The sequence below is a fragment of the Branchiostoma lanceolatum genome, chromosome 4 (assembly GCF_035083965.1).
Source record: "Branchiostoma lanceolatum isolate klBraLanc5 chromosome 4, klBraLanc5.hap2, whole genome shotgun sequence".
Taxonomy (NCBI): Eukaryota; Metazoa; Chordata; class Leptocardii; order Amphioxiformes; family Branchiostomatidae; genus Branchiostoma; species Branchiostoma lanceolatum.
Genome location: NC_089725.1, coordinates 24,268,712 through 24,292,335, shown reverse-complemented (window position 1 = coordinate 24,292,335; position 23,624 = coordinate 24,268,712). Strand labels below are relative to the sequence as shown.

The following is a 23,624-nucleotide window of genomic DNA, read 5'->3' as shown; positions in this document are numbered from 1 at the left end:
TCGTTTCCATGATCTCGCAAATTGCGAGAGGTACACGAATGTCACTATCGTCTGTTTCTGAAGAAAAGTTTAGACCAAAGTGAGCCTTAGCTATCAAAAACGATACATAGTTGCTTATGATTAAGTTTTCTTGTGGATAAGTGTTGTAAAAGCCGATAAAACGGTTTGACAAGTTGAGTGCTGTTGCATGCTGGGTACGAGACTTGGATTTCTACGTGGCATCGCTCCGTTTCCGGTCGCGTCGACGACGTTCCGGGTTTGGGTGGATCTATCAGCACGGATCGGCGTTTTGTAGACTTTAGGTAAGTATTCATGATCTAAATGTACTAATGACTAGTCGGGTATCGTTACCAGGTCCTTCTTTATTGATTAGGGCGGAATATGTGAACAAATTGACTGTGAAACAAGCCACCGGCGCTGCTTGTGTCAGCGCAAAGCATAAATTTTTACAGACGGCACTTTTCACTAGCAGACGGCCAACGGTACACGACAGCGGTTCACTTTCGTTACTACACGTTAGTACACAAATCCATGTATAAACTGTTTGGCAACCATATTTTGCGTTCTGTCACAAGTGCTGAAACAGTCAAACTTGATTGGTCTTTTTTGATACGGTATATCACCAAGGGAGTGTATGGCGGTGGGGAGGGGGGCATGGCGACGTGGCTTTGCCGTGACACTTTCTTAGTACGTGTCACAGGTAACGTGGAATACTTTTCATAACAAAAGAACCTTAGACCTGACACGTTGAATGGACTTATAGTTACTTTACATGTGTACCTAACAGTACACATATATCGAGGTGCCATATTTATTTTGAATGGTACTTTTTTTCTGCAGTGATCGAAGTCGATCATGGCGAACTACCAGCAGACATACCAGGACTACATCCAACAGAACGAGGATCGGGATGGGATTCGCCTCAGCTGGAATGTGTGGCCCTCCAGCCGCCTGGAGGCCACCAGGATGGTTGTTCCATTGGGGTGCCTGTTCACCCCGATGAAAGAACGTCCAGACCTCCCGCCTATCCAGTATGACCCAGTGCTGTGTGGCAGGGCAACGTGCAGGGCGGTACTCAACCCTTATTGGTAAGACAAATGTTCTGCGGGACACTTCATATGATCACAAAAAAGATCCTCACTGGCAAAGGATATCAGTACATACAGACACGGCCACCTGAGTCAAAGCAGGTGATGTAAAGATTGTATACTTGAAATTACTTGTAAAGAAATGCAGTGACAACTCCAACGTTATTTTCGTCCCACTTGATAATGATGTTTTAGCTTGTCTGTGGTGTCAGCATCTATTGGTCAATGTGAGAGATACATGTGTAGCCTAAAAGCAATGTTTGAAAAATCTACCTTCTTACTTATTAATAATAATTAATTAATCATTGTATTCCTTTCTATTTTGTGACAGCCAAGTGGACTTCAGAGCAAAGCTTTGGGCATGTAATTTCTGCTACCAGAGAAACCCAGTAAGTACATGTAGATGATCTATATAACAATTGACTGATTACCTATCTGTATTATTTTGTGCTTTTACAGTACATAGTCATATTTTGTCAAGTACATGTGTATATTGTGCATAATATTGTATATTTCCTTAGGCTTTATGTAAGCCATTATTCTGTGAGTGTTATAAAATATTAAAAACATAGTAGTTTTGATTGGTTGTCACATATATTTGTACTATGAAGGAACGGTTGACTCGTAAGTTTGTAACTGTTAACAAACTTATCTTGTATCTTGTCCAGTTCCCACCTCAGTATGCAGCCATCTCTGAGCAACACCAGCCAGCAGAGCTTATCCCACAGTTTTCTACTATTGAGTACACCCTTCAGGTAAGGAGTCTGGACTGTTGATAGTTAAAAGAGTGCTTGAATTGAAATGTTGTGAACCAAGGATGCTCATTGTTTGAATTACTGCAGAGATACTTGTAGCAGGTCTGATTGCAGTTGTACTTGTAGATGTGCAATGTTGAGATAGAAATGTGCTCTTCATTGCTATGGCAGATTTACAAAGGCTCTTGATAAGTGTTCCAAGAATAGATTAGCCATAGTTTGTTCTTCTTCTTCTCTGCGGCTTAGCCTTGTTGTCATGTTTGATCCTGTATGTTGTTTAAAAGTTTCTGTTTAATGGTAGTTTGTGCCATCTTGTTGTTTTTGTCACTTTAGGATTTTGAATGTGTTTAAAAGTTTTGACTCATCTTTTGTGTTTTCTGTTTACTGTCAGGATGAGCCGGTATGTCAGTCTTGCTATCCACCTCTTTCCTTCAATTTTCCACCATCTTTATTCTAAGACTTATTTCCTTCATTCTTGGGCTGGCCTGACATCTTTTTAATTCTGATCATTACTCGTTACCAATTGATTTTGCATTCTTGTCATGTTACTGCTCTTCCTAATAACTGTAACTACATTATTTAATGGTCCTTGTATAATTTTGACACTTTCAGAGAGTCCCTGCTATGCCCCTAATCTACCTGATAGTCCTGGACACCTGCATGGATGATGAAGATCTCCAGGCTCTGAAGGAGTCCCTCCAGATGTCCCTCAGCCTCCTGCCTCCGAACGCCCTGATTGGCCTCATCACCTTCGGTAAGATGATACAGGTTCATGAGCTGGGCTGTGAGGGATGCTCCAAGAGCTACGTCTTCAGGGGCACCAAGGACCTGACTGCCAAACAGATACAGGTGGGTAGCTGTGAATTAATCTGATATCATGGTATAGGGCAAAATGAGTTGTTTACATTGTTCTAAGTTGCTGTGATGCAAGCAGTAGGTGGGTGCCGTCATAAGACGAAACACATTTGTTTGTGGTGTGATGGTTTTGAGGTGGACAGGTCACCGTGAAAATTGTAAACATGAAAATTCCTGTGAATATTTCACGATTTTTAGTAGTAAGGGATCATCTGTCATGTTTTAAACATAAATCTACATAGGTTAATGAATAGAATACTTAGTCATCAATGTATGTAGATTTTGAAGATGTAGACGTAGTCTTCTATGGAATCATACTAAATTGTCTTCACTTAGTTAACAAATCAATTCAGACTTTTGGTATAAAACTTGGTTCTCCCAGTTATTTCCTTTAGTCACTGACGAAAGATAGTGGATGCTGTCTGAAACGTCTAAATGTTTCAAAATTTTATCCTGTTGCTTGAGTAATTATCTACATAGCTGTATTTTCTGATGGCTAACACAATAGTAGTGCAGTATGGTGGAATAGCAGAGATCCCGACCTTGTTGTTATTGTTTCCCCTCAGGAGATGCTGGGCATAGGGAAGCTGTCTCCCCAGGGCGGTCAGCAGGGGCGTGGTGGTCCCCAGGGTCCCCAGCAGCCGGGCCAGCCACAGACCCCCATGAACAGGTACTTACTGCACCTTCCCTGCTCACTAATGCTGTCTCTTCTTGTCTTGGAATAATTACTTTCGCTTATGCTATTAACCATGTCAATATGTTAGTGTCATCTTGTTTCTCGATACTTTGCTTGCTCGCTTATACTTATTTTTGCTCCTGCAACTAAGTAAAATGTCGCTTTTTGCTTTAGTTTAAAAGAACTGACGCTTTTGTTACTAAACGTGAAGTAGTTTTTTCAGGTCCAGTAACCATTGAGACAGACAAAGTGTCATATAGGTCTTGTCCATGCTTTTTCTTTATTCAACCTTTATGTTATGAAGGAAAGATGAGAAAAATACTGAGCCTCAACAAAAAAACTGGTGGTATGACACATCTTCATGATTTTTTTTTTTTTTCCTTTTTTCCTAACTGTTTGACAATGTTATTTTTGCCCTGTTTTGGATTTGTTAGAAGGTGAGTTTTTGGAGAAAACTAGAAAATTGTCTGCTACATTAAATTTATCTTCTTCAGGTTTCTCCAGCCTGTTCACAAGTGTGACATGAGCCTGACAGACCTGTTAGGAGAGCTGCAGAGAGACCCCTGGCCTGTGGCACAGGGCAAGCGGCCACTCAGGTCAACTGGGGTGGCCTTGTCCATTGCTGTAGGACTGCTGGAGGTAAAAACAACTGATTTACTAAAGTAATAGTACTGTGGCCTGTGTAATGTCCCAAGGCTTTTCATTAGACCATTCCAAGGAAAAGTTCTGCTTCTGGTACCATGGCGTCCACAACATCAATTTTCATCTTATGATGCGATAACTTTTTTTCTCATTTGTAGGCAATTTATTATTTTATACCCTGTAGAAAGGGTGGCTAAAATATGTTACACCTCTGTGCCCTTTGCAGTGCACCTATCCCAACACCGGTGCTCGTATCATGCTGTTCATGGGAGGCCCGCCCACCCAGGGGCCCGGCATGGTCGTCGACAATGACCTCAAGAATCCCATCAGGTCTCACCATGACCTTGAGAAGGACAATGTCAAGTACATGAAGAAAGCCTGCAAGGTACATATTTCTGCTGTTGCTTCTTAACATATAGATTTATATTACAATTATCATCATCATCATCATACATCCGGAGAACTTTCTCCAGTGAGGTAAACTGGACAAAGCAATTCCAGTCCTTTTTGTCCTTATTTCTCCTTAAAACATTTCTCCAACACAGTTTCAAGAGGAATAGTCAAACATTTTACTACCACTATAAAGGATTGTGTTTACGGCCAGAGTTTACAGAAGTGTTAACAAACGAATCTTGTCTCCTGCCCACAGCACTTTGAAGCACTGGCCACAAGAGCTGCCACTAACGGCCATGTTTTAGACATCTACGCCTGCGCTCTGGACCAAACAGGCCTGCACGAGATGAAGTACTGCTGCAACTACACAGGGTAAGGGTACAATCTAACGACACAGGTTCTGGATATTGTTTGTGTGGGGATATAGCTCAACTGTTAGCTGCTGGTTCCAATGAGTTGCTAACTGAGAGACCCCTGTTCAATCCTGGGCAGGACATCTTGGTTTGGGCTGCACCCGTCTTTTGGAAGGGACGTTAAATGGGGATCCCATGTTCAAGGAGGTGCCTTAAGTTTGTTAAAGAGGAAAGGCTAACAGCCCCTCCCTGTAAAAAATACCCTGCTATTAAAACAGCAAGAAAGCTGGCTGCCCTATGTTAGCCTGGTATCCAAACCTATGATAGCTCCCAAATAGCTATTTGTGGAGAGGACAGAAGTGACTTGGGAGCTATAATAGGTTTGGATATCAGCCCTATGTACCACTAGGCACTACGAATTATATCTTTATTCTGTTTTTGCACATGCAAACCTATCATCATTGGATCAACCTATAGCATATACATTTGCTGGAAGATAAATAGTATGTTTCCTGTGTTCTGTATAGGGGCCACCTGGTTATGGGTGATTCCTTCAACACTTCGCTCTTCAAGCAGACGTTCCAAAGAGTGTTTTCCAAGGACAGGAAGGGAGAGTTCCAAATGTCCTTTGGGGGAGTAATTGAAGTCAAGGTATGTGTTGTGCTTGGCAGAGTTGTTATGCTCCTTAGGACTTAACAGATTTCCTTTCTGCTTGATGTTGTTGATGCATATATATAGGCTATTTTAATTCCCGTAGTTTCATTTCTGTAGGCTTTAGTTGTCAAGAAAAGGAAGTGTGTGCATTGATTTAGGATGCCATTTAGAATTATTTTCCTGTAACCTTACTGTTTTGTAATGTCTCATTTCAGACATCCCGAGAACTGAAGGTGCAGGGGGCCCTGGGACCGTGTGTGTCCATGAACACTAAAAGTGCCTGTGTTTCTGAAAACGTAGGTTTTATTATTTAAACTGTGATGTCCTAGCTGTGAATTGAAACATACTTGCATTAGGCACAGCAGTAGATTCCGTCTTAGCCACAACACACAACCATCTAAGATTAAAGGATCATTATGGTAATGATGAGGATTAAGAATACCAGTAACAGCATTGGCCATACTTGAAAGCAAAATTTTACTGGACACTGAGCTATCCTGATAGTAAGGAATGATAATTTAGATATCTAAGTGGTGATGTTGCCTAATTGTCCAATAATGTACCTGTTATCCTTGGTATCCACCATAAGAAAGTCCATAGAAGGTATTAGTAGTTTTTCAGTGTTTGACACGAGTTTGTGTGATTGCAGGAGATTGGCAGGGGCGGGACATGTCAGTGGAAGATGTGTGGCTTTGACCCCACGTCTACACTGGCCTTCTTCTTCGAAGTAGTCAACCAGGTAAGAAATGCCAGTACATTTATTTTATACGCTGCAGTGTAGTCATTTCAATTCTACTTGTTTTGAGACATACCTCTGTGATATGTGAAGCTAATGATGTTATATTTGTTTCAGCACAATGCACCCATCCCGCAGGGTGGGCGGGGCTGTGTTCAGTTCATCACCCAGTACCAGCACTCCAGTGGACAGAAAAGGGTCCGGGTCACCACTGTAGCCAGGAAGTAAGCACACAGGGCTCTTGTAGCTCTACCATTATATTTTCCTATGTATGAAAATAGAATCAATGCAATCCCTAGTATTGTTGAAGTTAAGTGACTGGGCTTTACATTCTTACAATGTACTATGTATCAGATACATAGTAAAAAAGTAAAGCCTAGTCACCTAACTTAAAGCAATAATCTGATTTGATTTAATTTGATTTACAGTGCAGAATAGATAAGAATTGTGGAGCATGATGTTCCATCATCTCCGTAGTTTTTTTTTTTTTTTTATTGCAACATTTACATACAAGACATGATGACGACAGACTCAAGCTTACAGCTTATTTTCATGTCGTCATCGACAGAATACATTACAGAATAACAAAACAAATTTTACAAATACTGAAAATGACAAAAAAACAGGTGCGGACATGCAAAGCATAAGAGCAACAAATTATCTCAAATAAACTACATAACAGAAATCATTAAATGTAAGAAAAATTGAAATCAATAAACAGATAAATATGTGGACAGGTACTACAAGACTGGTAGGATGGTGGTTTACTACTCAAATCTTTTGGATTGTATAATGAAAAGTTGGACATGCTGTAAGAGTTTGACATTGTTTGAATTCGAAAGGAAGGGTAAGCCTTTAAGCAGTAATTGAATTAGAACATCATCCGAGAGATTATTGAGATTTATGACTGAACCTACCAGATTTTCTAAATTACTGAAGAGTAAGGAACGGTGTTGTGTGTAGTTAGGGCAGTACAAGAAGTAATGAGAAATACTTTCACAAGGATGGCCACAGGTACAAGCAGGACTGGTAACTAGGTTGCGAGTGTACAAATTGAAGTTTAAACTGAAAGTACCAAGACGGAAACGAGTGAGAAGAGCGCAGGTGTAACGAGGACCAGTGTTGAAATATGGGACAGATACAGGGCGCACAGATTTGATCATTGTTTTCTTAAAATGAGGAAGAATTAATGATCGATCTGCCAAGGTAAGGTTGTTCCAATGATACGTAGCGTAAGGTATGAATGATTTCTTAAAGCGAGTTGTGGTACACTTTAACAACTGAAGGTTATACTTATTGCGAAGGTCGTAGGAAGAGGAATCTGATACTGTGGGTGGTATCAAATCTCTTAAGTATTGTCGTAGTTTGGAGACTAAAAGTGCCTCACACGTTTGTGTTACAGTTGGGCAGATGCAGCCACCAACATCCAGCACATCGCAGCAGGGTTTGACCAGGAGTGTGCTGCTGTGCTGATGGCTCGCCTGGCAGTCCACAGGTATACAGCACCTTTGGTCTTTGGGACATATCAGGATGGTAAAATATGCAACTGTGAGGCATTGAGCCGCCACTTAATCTTTCTGTCGAATGAGATACCTGGCCATGCTTAGGTTTGCTACTTTACAAGGAGGAACATTCAGAAATGTGTTCAAGTACTTGAGATTGAGCCTTGTCATTATTCCCCAAATGTTTGAGACTGAAGATGTTCCTTAATTTTCAGGAGTGATACAGATGAAGGACCAGATGTGTTGAGATGGCTGGACAGGAGCTTGATCAGACTGGTGAGTATGTGGTGATACTGACAGCTATTCTGTCTTGATACCTGTAGATATATATTTATTTGTATTCATGTAGTGTAGTATAGTTGTATTTGTTCATCTCGCAAACAAGTTTGTCTTGTGATGAAATCAAGACAAGATTTTGTTATACACGCATATTGCTGTGGTCATGTAAAAACTCTTGTTATTGTCTATTTATTTCAGTGTCAGAAATTTGGAGAGTACAGCAAGGATGACCCCAACTCCTTCAGATTCTCTGAGAACTTCTCCCTCTATCCTCAGGTAAGGTGTCCACTTGACATATTTGATGATTCTGCCTCAATGCCATGGAATATGCAATTGTATTTGTAGTGATTACTAGTAACTCACAGTCACATTTCTTAGTCAGAAACGAAGATGAAATTCCTCTCAAGATATTGGCTGTTGATTGGATCATAGTCACCAAACATCAAGTCAAGTCTTTATTTTTAGTGGCACCTTAATGTCTTTTTAGAAGTCAGTTTTTTTCTATTACAGTATGTATATATGTTCTTCAGCAATTTATTTATTTATTAATCTTTAGGGCAGTCCCTTCAGTTAACTGAGTAACTGATTTCCAAGGGAGCCCTTACAAATATAAAAAATCTATAGATATAAAACAAGGATAACATTGACATAAACTAAATGAATAATGCATGAATAGTGATTTGTTCTCCAAGGTTTCCTAAACTGGTTTGTTGTGTGTTTCTGTAGTTCATGTTCCACATGAGGCGTTCCCAGTTCCTGCAAGTGTTCAACAACAGTCCAGACGAGTCGGCGTACTACAGGTACCAGCTGAACAGGCAGGACCTGACCAACTGCCTTATCATGATCCAGCCCCTCCTGTACGCATACTCCTTCCAGGGGCCACCGGAGGTGGGTGTCTGCAGTACTTCATATCCATGCCTGCCCTGGTAGACCTCAAACAATTCAGTATGGTTCATATCAGGGCTCTAGCCAGCACCCTTCCTTCCGTCCTTTCACGGTATTTCGGTGCAAATGAGGAAAAAATTCTGTCAACCATTTTGTCAACCTTGATGGACAAAAGTTTGTGTGTAAAGATGTAGAAATGTCCAAATGTTAATGAAATGGCAGAAATTTGTACACAAAGACGAAAAAAATTATTCTTTGTAGGATCTTTCCGTCGATGGGAATTGGGATGATGGAAAAAATTTCAAGCTGGCTGGAGCTCTGGTTTATATACTGGTCTTGTTATCATAATTGCCAAGTCATTACCTATTGCTACATGTATGTCTAGTCCAGATTATTTATTTGCTCTAAGCTAGAAAAAGTAGAAATTATTAATATCATCCAGTAGAGGACATAGTTTCACACTAGTCTTCATATTGGTGTAACCAGCATATAGGACAACGCCCGATTAACAGTGATGTCAATGCAGCCTTATTCCAGACGTACACGTATGTGTCTTTTCTAGTGCAAGACGTGATGTTTTAATAGTTCATCCCTATGTTCTCAGCCTGTGTTGCTGGACAGCAGCAGTATCCTGCCTGATCGCATCCTGCTGATGGACACCTTCTTCCAGGTCCTCATCTACCATGGAGAGGTGGGCGTTTCCATATATGGCATGTCTAGCTGAACAATTCACAAGCCCAACTGACTTGGGTGATTATTGTCCTGGTCTAGTTAGTTGGTAACTGGGAGACCCTGGTTCAAATACTGGACAGGACATCTCAGTTGGGGCTGCACAACTTATTGCATGTTAAAACGGAAGGGGGCTTAATTTGATGGTAGGGGGATAAGAGATGTTTGCAGTGTTTAAATTTTGCAGTGGGCCTACAGAGTTCATTGCTGACAGAAAATCTGTATTGTTTGCAGTGTGATCATTTTGTGATCCCAGCAGAAACTGCAAAAATGAAACCACCACAGACTTAAACTGTATTCTCTTGGAGAGTGTTCCATAGTAGTCATGTCTAATCTCTCCTCTCCTTGCGTGTAGACCATCACAGCCTGGAAGAGCGCAGGTTATGACACGTCAGACGATCACGAGAACTTCCGACAGCTTCTGCAGGCACCTGTCACGGACGCGGAGGACATGCTGGCCCGACGCTTCCCTCTGCCACGCTACATCGTCACAGAGTCTGGTGGCAGTCAGGTACAGTAGTGTTGCAGGAAAAGCTCTCAATGACACTGTATGTCAGTCTCCAGGACCTGTCCTTCCGTCCCATGACAGAAATTTGCTTGTTGGGACCGGAAAAAAATTCACCCTGTCCGTCCAAAAAATCTGACCTTCATGACATCAAGTTCATGAAAATGTATTTTTGCAAGCTTAAGAGGACAGATTTAACAACAAAATCCAACAACATGGGCTCCCAAACAATGAGTGAGGTAAAAAAAACATTTAAAGCTGGAGACAGCCCTGCTGTATATCATCATTCAGGTCAGTTAAACTGTAGTCTGAGATGGTATAATTGTAGATGAAAATTTAAAATATTCAAAACTGCACTTGCACAAGTATGTTTTCCTTTTCATTCCGAATCAATTGTAGATCTTTAAGACGTTATTGAACAAGGCCTGTCTTAACTTGCACCTGCCTTTTCCTTGTCTACGACAATTGTATAGCAATGGTACAGTGCAAGAGTCTGGAAATCATGATCCATTATAGATATAAGTTCAGGAGCTATTAAGTTAACACATGACTTGGACGAGATATCTACATGTATGGACACACCATGATTTGTTTCAGCATTTGGGAGTTAAGACAAATTTCTCAACCAATTAATTTTTTTCTTTCTTTCACCAACAGGCCCGATTCTTGCTGACCAAAGTCAATCCATCGCAGACTCACAACAACATGTACCAGTGGGGACCGGTTAGTGTTTCTTCTTCTTTCTACCAATTGTTTTTAACTACTGGAAATGTCCAGACCAAATAAGATGAAGTAAACTACCATCAACACTAACTATCTCAGTGGAAGTGGTGTTAACTAACTTAATGCATGATGAGAAGTCGTAAAAAGTAACACAAAGTTTTCTCTCACAGTTTTATTTATTTTAACAGTTCTGGTAGTCGGTGTTTTGTTGCTAACCCCCCTCTCTGTTCCTGACATGATGTTGCTGACCGTTTGTGTTCCATGCCTGCATGGTTCCCCCCCTTGCTTGGTTTCTTGGTTGGTTGGGTGGCATACTACAGAATTACACGGTACTGCTTCACTACCTTCTGCTAAATAGAGCAGTGTAGTATCCCAGGAGGCTTATGGGCAAATGTTGCATCAACTTAGCAAGCCAAAAAAAAATGCTGGGAGGTTACCTTGTTTATTGCTCTGTGGTGAAATTATGGGAAAAATTCTTAACTTGGTGACAGGTTTCATTGTGTATGGCCCTGTGGTGAAACTTTGGCAAATCTCTCCTAAGTTCAAACATAAAACATAAAGGTAACCTCATCTTTCGACTGCTCAAGACACCACATGCAGGAAATAATGTTAGATGTACATTTGTTCATAACTCCTACAGCTTCCTGCATAGTTATTTACAAGCACAGACTTACCTTAACTCAACCCCGACCACCTCTTCATCCTCTCTCTTAATCACAAGTTTGACGTTTGTTAGCAGGATTTTTTAAATCTCTTAGTAATACTTGAATAATCATTTTACATTTCTTTTAATGTGTGGACTGGCTATTGACTTGAATTAGGTGTGAAAATGTTACCAAAGTCAACTGTTAACAAAAGGTTTTTGAAATACATGTGTCATAAGCTGAAAAGATTTGGCTGTAGATAGTTGGCACATATTTTTGTTATGTGTATGAAGTCAGTAAAGAATCAAACCATGTTATATCTTGGACCCATGCTGACAATAACGTTGCATTTCAGGACGGTGGAGCACCTGTGCTGACAGACGATGTCAGTCTGCAGATCTTCATGGATCACCTGAAGAAGCTTGCCGTCTCAAGCTCGTCTTAGAAATCTCTGTAGAGGAGATAAGAAGGAGTTCTTAGCAAAAGGCTGCTGTCTATAGGATAACCACTAAAGTGGTCTGATTTGGCAATAAGGGACTTCTGTGTACCATGCTGTGAAACTGGCCATTTCAGTCTTGTCTCAGAACTCTTTGATTGGGAAAGAGACAGGGTTTTTTCCTCTCTGGGCCTGACAGTTACGTGATGCTGTCAGAAGTTGTTTAGTTAGGCCATGAAAGATCTTCTGTATTGTAAATTCAATGTACTACATCATTCAGCACTTGTGACTGCAAGTGAACTTAAATTGTAACTGGTCCTATATGTATGAAATATGATGCTCAGATAAGTATTCAACAAAAATCTACTGAATGTAATTGGATAGACACATAGATGTAGGAGACAATAGCAAACACAACATTTTTCCGAAAAGCCAGTGTTCCTACAGAATTAAAGTAGATACAGTAATCTCTTGATAAAGTCGAAGTTTGTTCTCAAGTCACTGTGTTTTACCTGAGACTTCTGTACTGCTTGTATTTTATTCTCCAAGCAGAGGTTTCTGTCGAGGGCTAGTAGTGGCCACGATTTTTAACAACTCCCTCCCTTAAAAAGTGTGGCCACTACTAGCCCATTTACCAAAACCTCTACTTGGAAAATACCTGTATTTATCCGTCTTGACATCTGTCCGATTTTATTAATATCAATGATTCTTTACATGAAAGAATGTCTCAACACTTAAGCGTCTCATGTGTTTTCATGCTTAGGGATGTGTCTGATACAAACTGTATTGCTTAACTGACAGGTGTGCAATGCAGAAAGCACCAGGAATTGTGAATATTATGTTATGTAAAAGATGCCATGTAGAAAGGAAGTAGTGGCTATGTATGAGGTGCGACTGCTACTTCTTGTACAAGTAACATGTTACCACAGTACAGAATTTCACACAGAAAGTTACATCTTACTAAATTTTCATGTTGACTAGTAAAAGTAAGCAGTGTCTACCCTTGATGTATTTGTACATTAACAGTTGCCTAGATGACAAGGTCATGTTGAGCTAGTAGAACTTTTGTCTTGCTTTACTGTGTATGCAATTTTAGCCTCTGAGTCAGGCCATCCATGTGAGCAACGAAAAATGAAGACCAAAATATTCCTCATGTCTCTTCATGTAACACACAAATCATTGATAGTGTGTCACTGTATAGATCAACACTAACTTCCTGTAGCCAGTCCCCTGTCTTTTTACAGTAAATCTTATGTTGCTACAAACAATTCTCTGTGCTTTTCTTCTTTCATAGTTATCTTATTTTACAGTTTATTGAATGGATGAAAGACCTTTAGTTCAACATTATACCCCTGCCAGGTATTCGTCTTGAAAGAAAGAAGTATTCACAGAAGTATAGAATGGACAGTATTTTAGTATGACTGAACAACATGTATGACTGAGCACAAGTTGTATAAACATGAGGGTTTGATGAGGGACATGTCGACAACAGGTCATTGACCTTCATTACTATATTGTGTCTGGAAAGTAAAGTAATATTGCATAATTCATTAATGCCACAGATATGCCCAAAGGCTCGTTAATTAATGGGAATGCACATAAAAGTATTGGAAAGGACGACACAGCAAGCCCTCAGGTTGTCGGAATATTACAGGTGTTGCAACATAGCAGGATGATGTGTCGCATACAGATTCAAGGCCCAAAGTTCTTTGTTTTAATTCCAAGTAAGTTATTAACGTTAGTACTTGTAATCGTGTAATTTCTAATCACATTGTGAATGTGAATCCTTGTCCATATTTCTGTATGATCAATTAGGACAAACACTAGCAGTAATGGTAATGCCCCTTACGTGGCTAAATCACATTGGTCCACAGTATCCTATGGGATTCCTAACGGCCTGGACGGTAACTTAATACACGAGCGCCCTCTAGCAACATTTTTCTGAATCGCAGGAAAAGTCCAGTCGTAAAAAAAAAAACACTTCCGGGTCAGATAGCACCTCCTGTAGTATTGTGGGTAAAATCACTTGCGCACTGAGGTTGTTTGCCGTAGACGAAAATTTTCATGATTTCGTTTTCTCGAAGTCGTCCCTCCTTCTGTTTCAGCCCGAATTTGAAGTCATCGATGCCGTACCAACGCTAAGATCCTGCAGTAAGTATCTATGTCCCTTCCTCGTTGGTGTCGCCGAGACTGACAGGAAGAAGGTGCATCTATCTGGGAATCCCGCGGTGCAATGGCTCCTGCTGACTGGGGGGCCTGACACCCCGATCGAGCAGGTTTTCCAGCTCGGGTTTTCTTCCGTACAACGGCAGCGACATGAAAGATTAGCGGAGCGGACGGCAACGATCGGACGGTACGATGTATTCCGCGGCCGGAGCAATCACCGACGCTCTGACGTATGACTTTGACAGCGAGGAGAACGCGCCCAAATGGCACGGGCTGATCGTGCCTGCCCTTCGCAAGGTAAATCCGCCCATCAGATTTTCAACTTTCACTAATCGTCCATGCGATATCCTTATTCCGTAGTTTTGATTTTCTCCAAAGGGCCGATCTTGGCCGTGCCGTGCTGTGTAGTCGGTATGGTGTCCCTGTTTGCACACGGTATGACGCAGGCCGTGTCTGGGTGGACTGGCCGGGGCCCAGGCTGGTGTTTGCTGCCCCTGAGCGCGGCGCGTGCACGCACACCCCTGTATGTGGACAGCGTTATGCGCACAGACTGATTTTTATTGGGGGGTCTTCCTGGACCACGCCCACTGCAGCGGGAGGTGTGTTTCTATCGAGCTGAAGCGTGAAACCCACTGTCAACCTAGTCCCCCTCTCCCTAAAAAAGCTACAACAAATTCAATTTTCCAATCATTGGCTATGTTAGAGAATAAAAGATCAGACCAAACCTTTTGCACAAAAACATTTTCATTTTACACGAGAGACAGTGACTGAAAAGCGCTGCATAGAAGAACAACAACAACAACCTTGACAGTCACACTTAATGAGCCTAATTACCCTCTAGAGGTGACCCTGTCAATTCAGCCCAGGTGAGCCAGGTAGTGCCAGGTGTGTGTGTCATAAAAACAACCATTCATCTCAAAATAGAACATGACATCACCCAGGTAAACCCAGTTGACCAGAGTTAACTAGATAGTAGAAAGTATGTCAGTAGAAAGAAACAGGAAGGGAAACTTGATCAAAAAGTAGCCATGATACGGCAGGTGTGTAGGTGGTAAACAAACCTGCTGTTGATTGCAAAATAGATTACATCATCGAGGTAACCCAAGTTCACCACAGGTAACGTTAGGCATGTCTGCTGAAAATAGAAGCAGGAAGGGAAAAAATAAACAGCATGTTGTTTATAAACTCTTCATTGAGCTGCAGCTTTCCTCAATATCCCATTCATTATACTATTACCTGTTTTGTTTATTAGAATTTATACTTCTTGTGTTACCAAGTGGAATGTAACGTTGGGTAACATAAATTCGCGGGGTACTTAAATTCGCGATTTTTCGAAAACGGGGTATTTAGGGATATGTGCTAGATGCAACATAAGTAATACCGCTAGAAATGCAAACCTGACAGACTTACGTATTCAGAACACTGTCTGAAAAGCTTCGATAAGCATGCATTATAAGGCGACGAGGTCAAAAACTCTCCGTCCCTTATTGGAACAGTCTGAGGGCTTCGTGGGAGAATTACACAACATGGTTGTCGGCTGGTTTATAAGAAAAATGTCACATCCGCTTCCTGCTAAACACAATTATTTACAAGACAACTTATTACAATCTCTATTGCTAACCTGCAACTGGATTCTAAGTGTGATCAATCATCAAAACTCCTCTCTGTTGCTACAACCTACGGCACGTGTATTTTCCCGCCGCCATATTGTTAACTAGAATCCTGTTGTCAAGCAGACGACAAAGGTTTGTGAGGAACACTTTTTTGTCTAAATGCTGCGTGTGATAGTGGACTCAGGAAGATATTTTCCTCAAAGTTTGCTCCTAACACAACAAGGAACACATGGACATAGTAGTATTACCATTGCTACGGCATCCAGCTAACTTTCCATGAATAATGTAACGTTACACGTTGCCCGATGATGACGATGGGCCGACTTTGAGTGAAGTTCTACCGACTCAACACACAGGTTGTTCCCGAACTGGCCTGATGTGTGCGGTACGGCCGTTTTTTCGTGTATTTTTTTTACTTGGACACGTCTATATCCATAGCACTCTCCTCAAGCCTTAAGGATGGAACGAATAGCTGCTTTATAAAATGTGATTAGCGGTAAGATATTCAAGACGAATCTTCTCTCCCGAATAAATGTGCCCCCCTGTCCGACAGCACCGTCATTGTGCGTGCGGCGGGCGGTAGTTTCAAGTTGAAATATTATGGTGTCAGCACGACTAGAGACAAAATCTACCATATATATGATTAGTGCAAAGATAGTACATGATACTGACAGAATTATAGAAAAAAAGGATGGTTTATTGTTCTGCTAGATTGATTTCAGTCAACCATTATCGGAAAAATCCCGAATTTATGTTACCCAACGTTATCAAGACGAGTCCTTTTTCGTGGCGGATTTTGATAAATTTTAATTAGATTTATGATGACAAAAAGGGACATTTGTATCCTTGGCAAACTGTTCTTGAAAGACTGTGGAATTACAAGCATGGCCATCATGAAAAATTAAGAAAATTCTGACCAGATAACAAAACAATACTTTGAATAATAAGCCCTGGATATGTCCTGATCAACTGGTTAATCCTAGCCTTACCTGTTGTCCGAACAAGACAGGAATGTTGGCATACTTGTTGGTCATCTGATATGACTGGCTTTATTTCAATTCATAAGACTTAAGAATAAGAGTGATTCTAGTAGATACTCTTATGTCTCTAGAGGTTGTACAAGAACTTTGGATGTTACTGGAAAAAAACCCATAAATATTGTCGAAAATGTTTAATCATTTAATGCTTTAGTATTAGAGGAAATAAAACTCTGAGAAAGAAATAAGATTACTTCTTGTATGTATCCATAACATGTTCTTTGTTAGAGTTGGCAGTAGACAAGCAGAATTTTCCTGAACCTTATTGCAGTATGGAGAGGGGGTACATACAGTTCAGTGGATGTCAGTTGTATTTACTTTGTTCTGTACTTCAAAGGCTCCACACTTACGTCAATGCTAAGGCTAGCCCTTTGTGATAACCCCTGGCTAGTTAGGGAACCCTGGCAACATACGTTCTGATGCAGTCCAACCAATGAATAAACGCATAAAAAACGCTATTGCCTGCGTATTAGCTTTCACATGCTTTAATATGCAAAAATGGTATTTTATGACTTTTTATGATAGATTGAATTTTTTGCTTGTATTTGATTGCCAGAAAAAGTTCAGTCAGAGGGACTGACGTCAATCTATATTGAAGGGAGTAAAAGAAAAGGTCTGAGGATTCTAGCTAGGAGTCTACTTCATGTGAAGATCGTAGCACTGATGGATATGGTAATTGTAGATACACATGCCTTCAAAGCAGTGGTAGAATGCTTGCTGGGTTCTCACCAGGGTTTATCACTTGTGACATAGGTGTAGGTAGGGGACCCCTCCCTGTTAAAAGATACCTTACTACTAAAATAGTGAGGAAACTTGCTGCCCTATGTGCCATTAGGCACTAAAGGGGAACGGGTTTTGTTCGCGTTAAGAATTTTCGCGTACGCGTGGAAAATTTTCGCGTCAAAAATTTAAAATGGAGAATTTGTTTATAGATTCAAAATATCAAAGTAGTTTTATCATAAAAATTTTTCTCCCTTGGGAATAGACTTGAGTCCCTTGGGAATCAAGTTGTTTTAGATTTCAAAAACCCTTTGAAATTTTTTGGGCATGAAACCTTAGATTTGTAAACCTTCAATTCCCTTCGGATAAACTAATTTGCATATTTCAATGCGCGAATGATCAAAATTACAGGCAAACTTTTCCCCTGCATGGGTGTGGGCAGGGTGTGGCATGGTTTGGTGTGTGCTATTCCCAAGGGACTCAAGTCTATTCCCAAGGGAGAAAAATTTTGTTGATAAAATGTCTTTGATATTTTGAACCTATGAATAAATTCTCCATTTCAAATTTTCAACGCGAAAATTTTCCACGCGTACGCGAAAATTCTTAACGCGAACAAAACCCCAACCCCACTAAAGGGTCTGAACGAACAAATATCTGATGTTTATTTATTTGTTTATTTGAAAGATGGCATTTAGGTAGCATTGTATTTGTAGGTGACATTTAGGTACTACATGTTGACATTTAGTACTCTTTGTTACTGCATTCTCTTAGTTGGGAATAACCTGTTAAACAAAAGTTGAATTGGTCTTCGCAAAACACTCTACCCCAATGAGGCTTTACCTACTGTTTTAAAGCTACAATCTGAACAGGTATGATACCATCTTCACATGATTTTATTTTCTCAGTTGACAGCAGCAAACATAGCCAGTTTTCCCCAAGGTTTTATTGCATATGCGGTATTTCGTAATTTCACACAGTTGACCTCACACACCTTATGGCACATTCCTCCTCCATGTTACCTGAAGAGGCCAGAGGCCATCAGCGTGATTGCACAGTTGAAAGTCTGAGGTATCTGGGCACAGCAGCAGCAATCTGAACACACTTACTAGCTGCAGATAAAGGTTGACTGAGATGACCTCCACCTTTCATTTGAAACAGAAGCCCCATCAACCATCCCCACGGGAACGGGTTTTTTTCGCGTGAAGAATGTTCGCGTACGCGTGGAAAATTTTCGCGTGGAAAATTTGAAATGGAGAATTTATTTATAGGTTCAAAATATCAAAGTAATTTTATCATCAAAATTTTTCTCCCTTGGGAATAGACTTGAGCCCCTTGGGAATCAACTTGTTTTTTTGTGTTTTTTGAATTTCAAAAATCCTTTGACATTTTTTGGGTGTGAAACCTTAGACTTGTAAACCTTCAATTCCCTTCTGATCAACTAATTAGCGTATTTTTACGAGCAAATGATCAAAATTACAGGCAAACTTTTTCCCTGCATGGGTGTGGGCAGGGTGTGGTGTGGTTTGGTGTGTGCTATTCCCAAGGGACTCAAGTCTATTCCCAAGGGAGAAAAATTTTGATGATAAAATTACTTTGATATTTTGAACCAATAGATGAATTCTCCATTTCAAATTTTTCACGCGAAAATTTTCCACGCGAACGCGAAAATTCTTAACGCGAACAAAACCCCAACCCATCCCCACATGGCCAGTAACCACCATACTCAGGTCCCGACAACTTCACAGTTTACTGACTCAAATGTTCTAAAGGGCTTAGATTTTCTGATAAAGAGAATTATGTGGAGGCTGCCTGTACAATTTACTACAAATGAACATATCATATGTACATGTGGACATCCCAACTGGATGCTTGGGTTTAGACTAGAGCAGCCACTATTCATTGTGTTGTAATGATACGTCATTGAACTAATAGTAATATTGACTTTAAAAATCATAAATGTTTCTCATTGAATATGCAATAATTACATCAGTTGATCATCTTATCTAAGACACCAAAACCAAGTTCTGCTGCAGTACCTTAGAAAGTTGCTATGATCCCCAAAATGTAATCAATTTGAGGTCTCATCAAAACCTACCACATGGCAAATTTCAAGGAAATTATCCACCTAGGCATTCTCCAGGTATGCTGTTCACAAACAGACACACAGCCCCCAAAACATAACCTTCTTGGCGAAGGTATATATTGACTGTTCAATACCTAGCCTTGATGAATATGTCTAGGGTGACATGTCTAGGGTAAGTAAAGTAGGTTACTGTGTCAAACTGCAATTGTTTCAATGTGATTTGACAACATCACATACCAAGATGTATTTGTACGGACAATTAGGTTAATGGTCATGTGAAAAGAAGAAAAATATGAAGTTATCCATTTTGTTGTCATGTCATGTAACAGTGTGGTTCAAGCCAGACTTGCTGACCAGTCTAACTGGTCCGGACCTTTTAGCCTTGTGGTAAGTGCGTTGGGTTTGTGAGCTGGCAGCCAGGGTTCGATTCCTGGGAGCCAGGAGACTACTACTCCATTTGTGCGTTTCAATCACACAAACCACAGCACACACACGTTCTGTCTGTACTAACTGGTCACTGTGGTCTTTGTACATCTAATTAGCATGTGTGATGTTGCACTGTAATGAACCTGTCCCCTCCGTGACCATATATGGATGTGAGTGTGGGTCCACAGGGTCTTGTTATATTTGTTAGTCACACAGATTTGTGGAACATGGAAGCAACTAAACAAAAAAAGGTGAACTCTCATTACTTGTTCTTCCATTGAGAGCTTTTCAGCATGCCACTAGGTTGTCCTCTGGAGCTACAATAGCTCTCATCGTTACAATGTCCATACACCAATCTTAAAGTCCTTCAGCAACAGAAAAAAAAATACAAAAATCTTGCTGCAAAGTGGGTTGAAACCTGAAGAATAATGTCAAATGCCACAGTGCACTGGTGAAGTTTTATTCATTGCAAAAAAAACAAGAAGAAAGAAACTTTTAAGTTTTAGTAAAACTATGTTATTTGCATATTTGTCCCAAAATCAGACTTGTCCTTCGATCTATCCCAGTGAAAGAAAGCCTGATGCTGTAAATATGTTTAAGTTTCTAGTGGTTTAATGTTTAAGGTTGTTTGGCAAACTTATGACCACCCAAAAAATGCTTGTTTTGTCTTCTGCCTGCCTACCACTTTCATTTTTCGTTTATTTTATCTATACAGAGAAAAATACACTCAGGTAACAAGCCAATTTTTTGGGTATCCCTGATATCGAAATTGAAAAACACAACTAGCACTAATTACATAATAATCAACATAATAGCCAACAATAACCTTGTATCAACTGCAAACTAAGAACCATAGCAAACGCTCCATTTTCTCCCTACTGCAAAATTAAATTGTGAACTTAAAATGCATTTGCTTGTTTATTGTTCCAGGTGCAGCAGCAGGTGCACCCCCACCTGACGGCGCGTGACGATGCTCTGGAGTACATCGAGGGGTTGATCCTGCAGCTGCTGGGGATGCTGTGCTCCTGTCATCCTCACACGGTCCAGGACGTGGAGGAGCGGGTCCAGCGCACCTTTCCTCACCCTATTGACAAGTGGGCCATCGGTGATGCACAGTCAGCACTGGACAGGTGAGGAAGCTCATATATCCACATGCTCCTCACTAAAGCTGCTCCAGGGCTGTCTCCAGGACCCGTTCCTCTGTCCTTCGATGAAAACTTCCTTGTTGGGACAGAAAAAAAATTCACCCCAATGACCCCATCCCTCAAAAAAGAATTGAACATCATCATGAAACTGACGAAAGGTTATTTTCGTCAGCTTAAAATGAATGATTTAACTACAAAGATAAGAAACATGGGCTCCCAAAAATGAGGGGGGCAGAAAACAATTAAAAGCTGAAGACAGACCTTAGCTGCTGACATATCATACTTGTTACATTTACATGGTCTTGACGTATATGTGCAAAGATGAATTAGACTAGTTTTCTTAAACAGGTTTATTAGTTATGGCAAAAAGATTCTGCAAATCATCTCAGCTGTGATTTGGTCATGACTATCAGTAAAACAGTGGACCATTAACTTAAGTTGATATGTTTGTGTTTATCCCAACAGGTACAAGAAGAAGTCACCGCTTGTGTTGCCTCACGACAAAATACACCCATTGCTCAAGGTACAGTCTATTTCTTTTTGTTCAGTTACTTTGTGAATTTTTCCTCAATGCGTTTCCTTGGTTTCATTCACTACGTTTTATAGAGAGGATTTTGATAAATTTGAGTCTTTACTACAAAATTATGAACTTAACATTACTGCTACAGCCCACAGGTCTCACAGCCCTTGGGAGGTGACTTATTATTTACATCATTTGCATATCAAAATAAACAACAATATGCCTGTTACAGAAAATATTGAACCTGATAGTAAGAAGTAAAATGTTTGTACAAGACAGGAATCACCACGTAACCTGTACATTATATTCCTCTAAAATTATGTTCTGTTGATCAATGATATAAGTCAAATACTACAGCTGTATAGAATGAAGCCCAAAATGGAAGGGAAGCAAAAACTTTAGTAAAAATGTTTTTGGCCACTTTACGAAAATTGAATTTAGAAATCGTCCAGACATAGAAATTAAATTAAAAGACATACCGGTATGTCCAAAAGTCTGTTTTATTTGGGAAAGGAATTCTCTCTCTACTAGTATTTTGTGTCTCGGTGTGTAGTCCATTGATCTCTAGGAGAAAGGCCTTTATCCAGTGCAGCCCTTTTCATGTAGAAAGGTCATCACCTTTCAGACAGACCCATTTCCAACCTGCTACAAGGATGTATATGTATTCGTGACTGTAAAATTTCAGGCATATGGAAATACTGCACAGATGTAGAGTAAGGTTGGCTTTATACACATGCTGAAGCTATCGGGGACTCACGCTGAGGTGTGGTACGAATACTTCGGAGCAGTCATTATGAATTTTTGCGATATTGGCAAAAAGCCTTCGTGCGGCCATAAAAGTCCTCTTCACATGGCAGAAAAAGCTGTTGCCATCCCGACATCGCCAGTCCCAATATCATAAAATTGAACGTGTAAAGCGGCACTTAAAGGACAGCATGCAGTCAGCACACAAAATCTTACGTGTGGAAAATTTTATGAAGATAGTATAATTCTACTTGGAAATAAAGGAAAAATTCCATCCATTGCTTACTCTTCCATCCCTGGGATGTAACTTACAATATACAGTTTTTTGTAATTTTGGTAAACTCCAAAAGTAACCTTACAACTAAAAGGTTGTAAGGTTTGAAGGTTCGAAATGCAGGCTCAAGTTCAACAAATAAAAATTGAACACATGAATCACAGCAAATTTTCCATAGCTGGGACGAGAAATAAGTACTCTTTTTTACAAACAGGTAACCATTAACTCATTAACTCATCCCAACTAAGATGTAGAAACACTGTCCTGTCAAAAACGATCTATTACAAATGCAGAACTTCTTTACAGACTAACCTTGTGGCAGTTTGTAATATGTCAAACAACCCTGTTTGTCCAATGCTAGTCACTGTATTAATCTACATGTATCTAATGAATAGGATGTATTTTCTTATGACAATAACTTCCACTCAAAAATACTTTTAGGAAACAATACATTTTCTATACTGTTCATGGGGTGGTAATGCTGGAAAATACCTTCCACTGCTTTCAGTGCCAGTACAATGTACCAGGCATTGGGGGTTTAAGTCTACAATGCATGACCTGGACATCTTTAAAAGAGCCCCCTTGATTGTTGCTGAAAGCCAGAATGTGCTTATCCCTGCAGGAGGTGCTGGGGTACAAGGTTGACCAGCAGGTGTCCCTGTACATCGTGGCTGTGCTGGAGTACATCTCTGCTGACATTCTAAAGGTATGCTGTCGTTTAGTTATTCATAGGACGTACTATTTATAGGGCAGGTATTTATGAGCAAGAATTGTTTTCACCGTAGCTTTGGCTGAGACTTATTAACATGCAGCATGGTTACTTTGTTATGCTGGCTCCAGCTTCAGGTTTTGTAGCTAAAATTAGCTTCCCTTTTTCCAACTTTAGTCTTCCAAATGTGAAACCTTACCAACTGTAGGATGTGCCTTTGAAGTAAAGACTGCAATGAAGCCCCCTACAGTATATTATGTTAAGTGTCCTTGGTGAAGTATTTTTGGAAACGATGGTGATAAATGTTGCACACATAGCATACCAAATGTTAA

At 40.3% G+C, this 23,624-nt stretch overlaps 2 protein-coding genes across 2 annotated transcripts in view; both read left to right on the top strand.

The window, feature by feature from the left end:
- Nucleotides 1-171: 171 nt before the first annotated feature.
- Nucleotides 172-13,123, top strand: LOC136433542 (protein transport protein Sec23A-like). Its single transcript, XM_066425853.1, has 21 exons — nt 172-302; nt 841-1,088; nt 1,420-1,477; nt 1,757-1,843; nt 2,456-2,692; nt 3,265-3,368; nt 3,869-4,013; nt 4,243-4,401; nt 4,666-4,781; nt 5,290-5,413; nt 5,632-5,712; nt 6,066-6,155; nt 6,270-6,376; nt 7,555-7,647; nt 7,870-7,930; nt 8,132-8,209; nt 8,660-8,821; nt 9,423-9,509; nt 9,903-10,058; nt 10,710-10,775; nt 11,775-13,123. Exons 2-21 carry the CDS (start codon nt 856-858, stop codon nt 11,862-11,864), a joined length of 2,334 nt encoding a protein of 777 aa, XP_066281950.1. The 5' UTR covers nt 172-302; nt 841-855; the 3' UTR covers nt 11,865-13,123.
- Nucleotides 13,124-13,861: 738 nt separating this feature from the next.
- Nucleotides 13,862-23,624, top strand: part of LOC136433540 (son of sevenless homolog 2-like) — a 32,592-nt gene continuing 22,829 nt past the window's right edge. Inside the window, exons 1-4 of the mRNA XM_066425851.1 lie at nt 13,862-14,318; nt 20,831-21,030; nt 21,511-21,568; nt 23,206-23,289. Coding sequence (XP_066281948.1) covers nt 14,214-14,318; nt 20,831-21,030; nt 21,511-21,568; nt 23,206-23,289 — 447 coding nt within the window. The 5' untranslated portion in view covers nt 13,862-14,213. The remainder of the gene's footprint in view (nt 14,319-20,830; nt 21,031-21,510; nt 21,569-23,205; nt 23,290-23,624) is intronic.

What these genes read in the sequence shown, in the direction of transcription:
- LOC136433542 (XM_066425853.1), top strand. Translation starts at nt 856, where the DNA reads ATGGCGAACTACCAGCAGACATACCAGGACTACATCCAACAGAACGAG. An exon ending in TCTGCTACCAGAGAAACCCA is followed by an intron (nt 1,478 to 1,756) that starts GTAAGTACATGT and finishes TATCTTGTCCAG; the next exon opens with TTCCCACCTCAGTATGCAGC. An exon ending in TCCTCATCTACCATGGAGAG is followed by an intron (nt 9,510 to 9,902) that starts GTGGGCGTTTCC and finishes CCTTGCGTGTAG; the next exon opens with ACCATCACAGCCTGGAAGAG.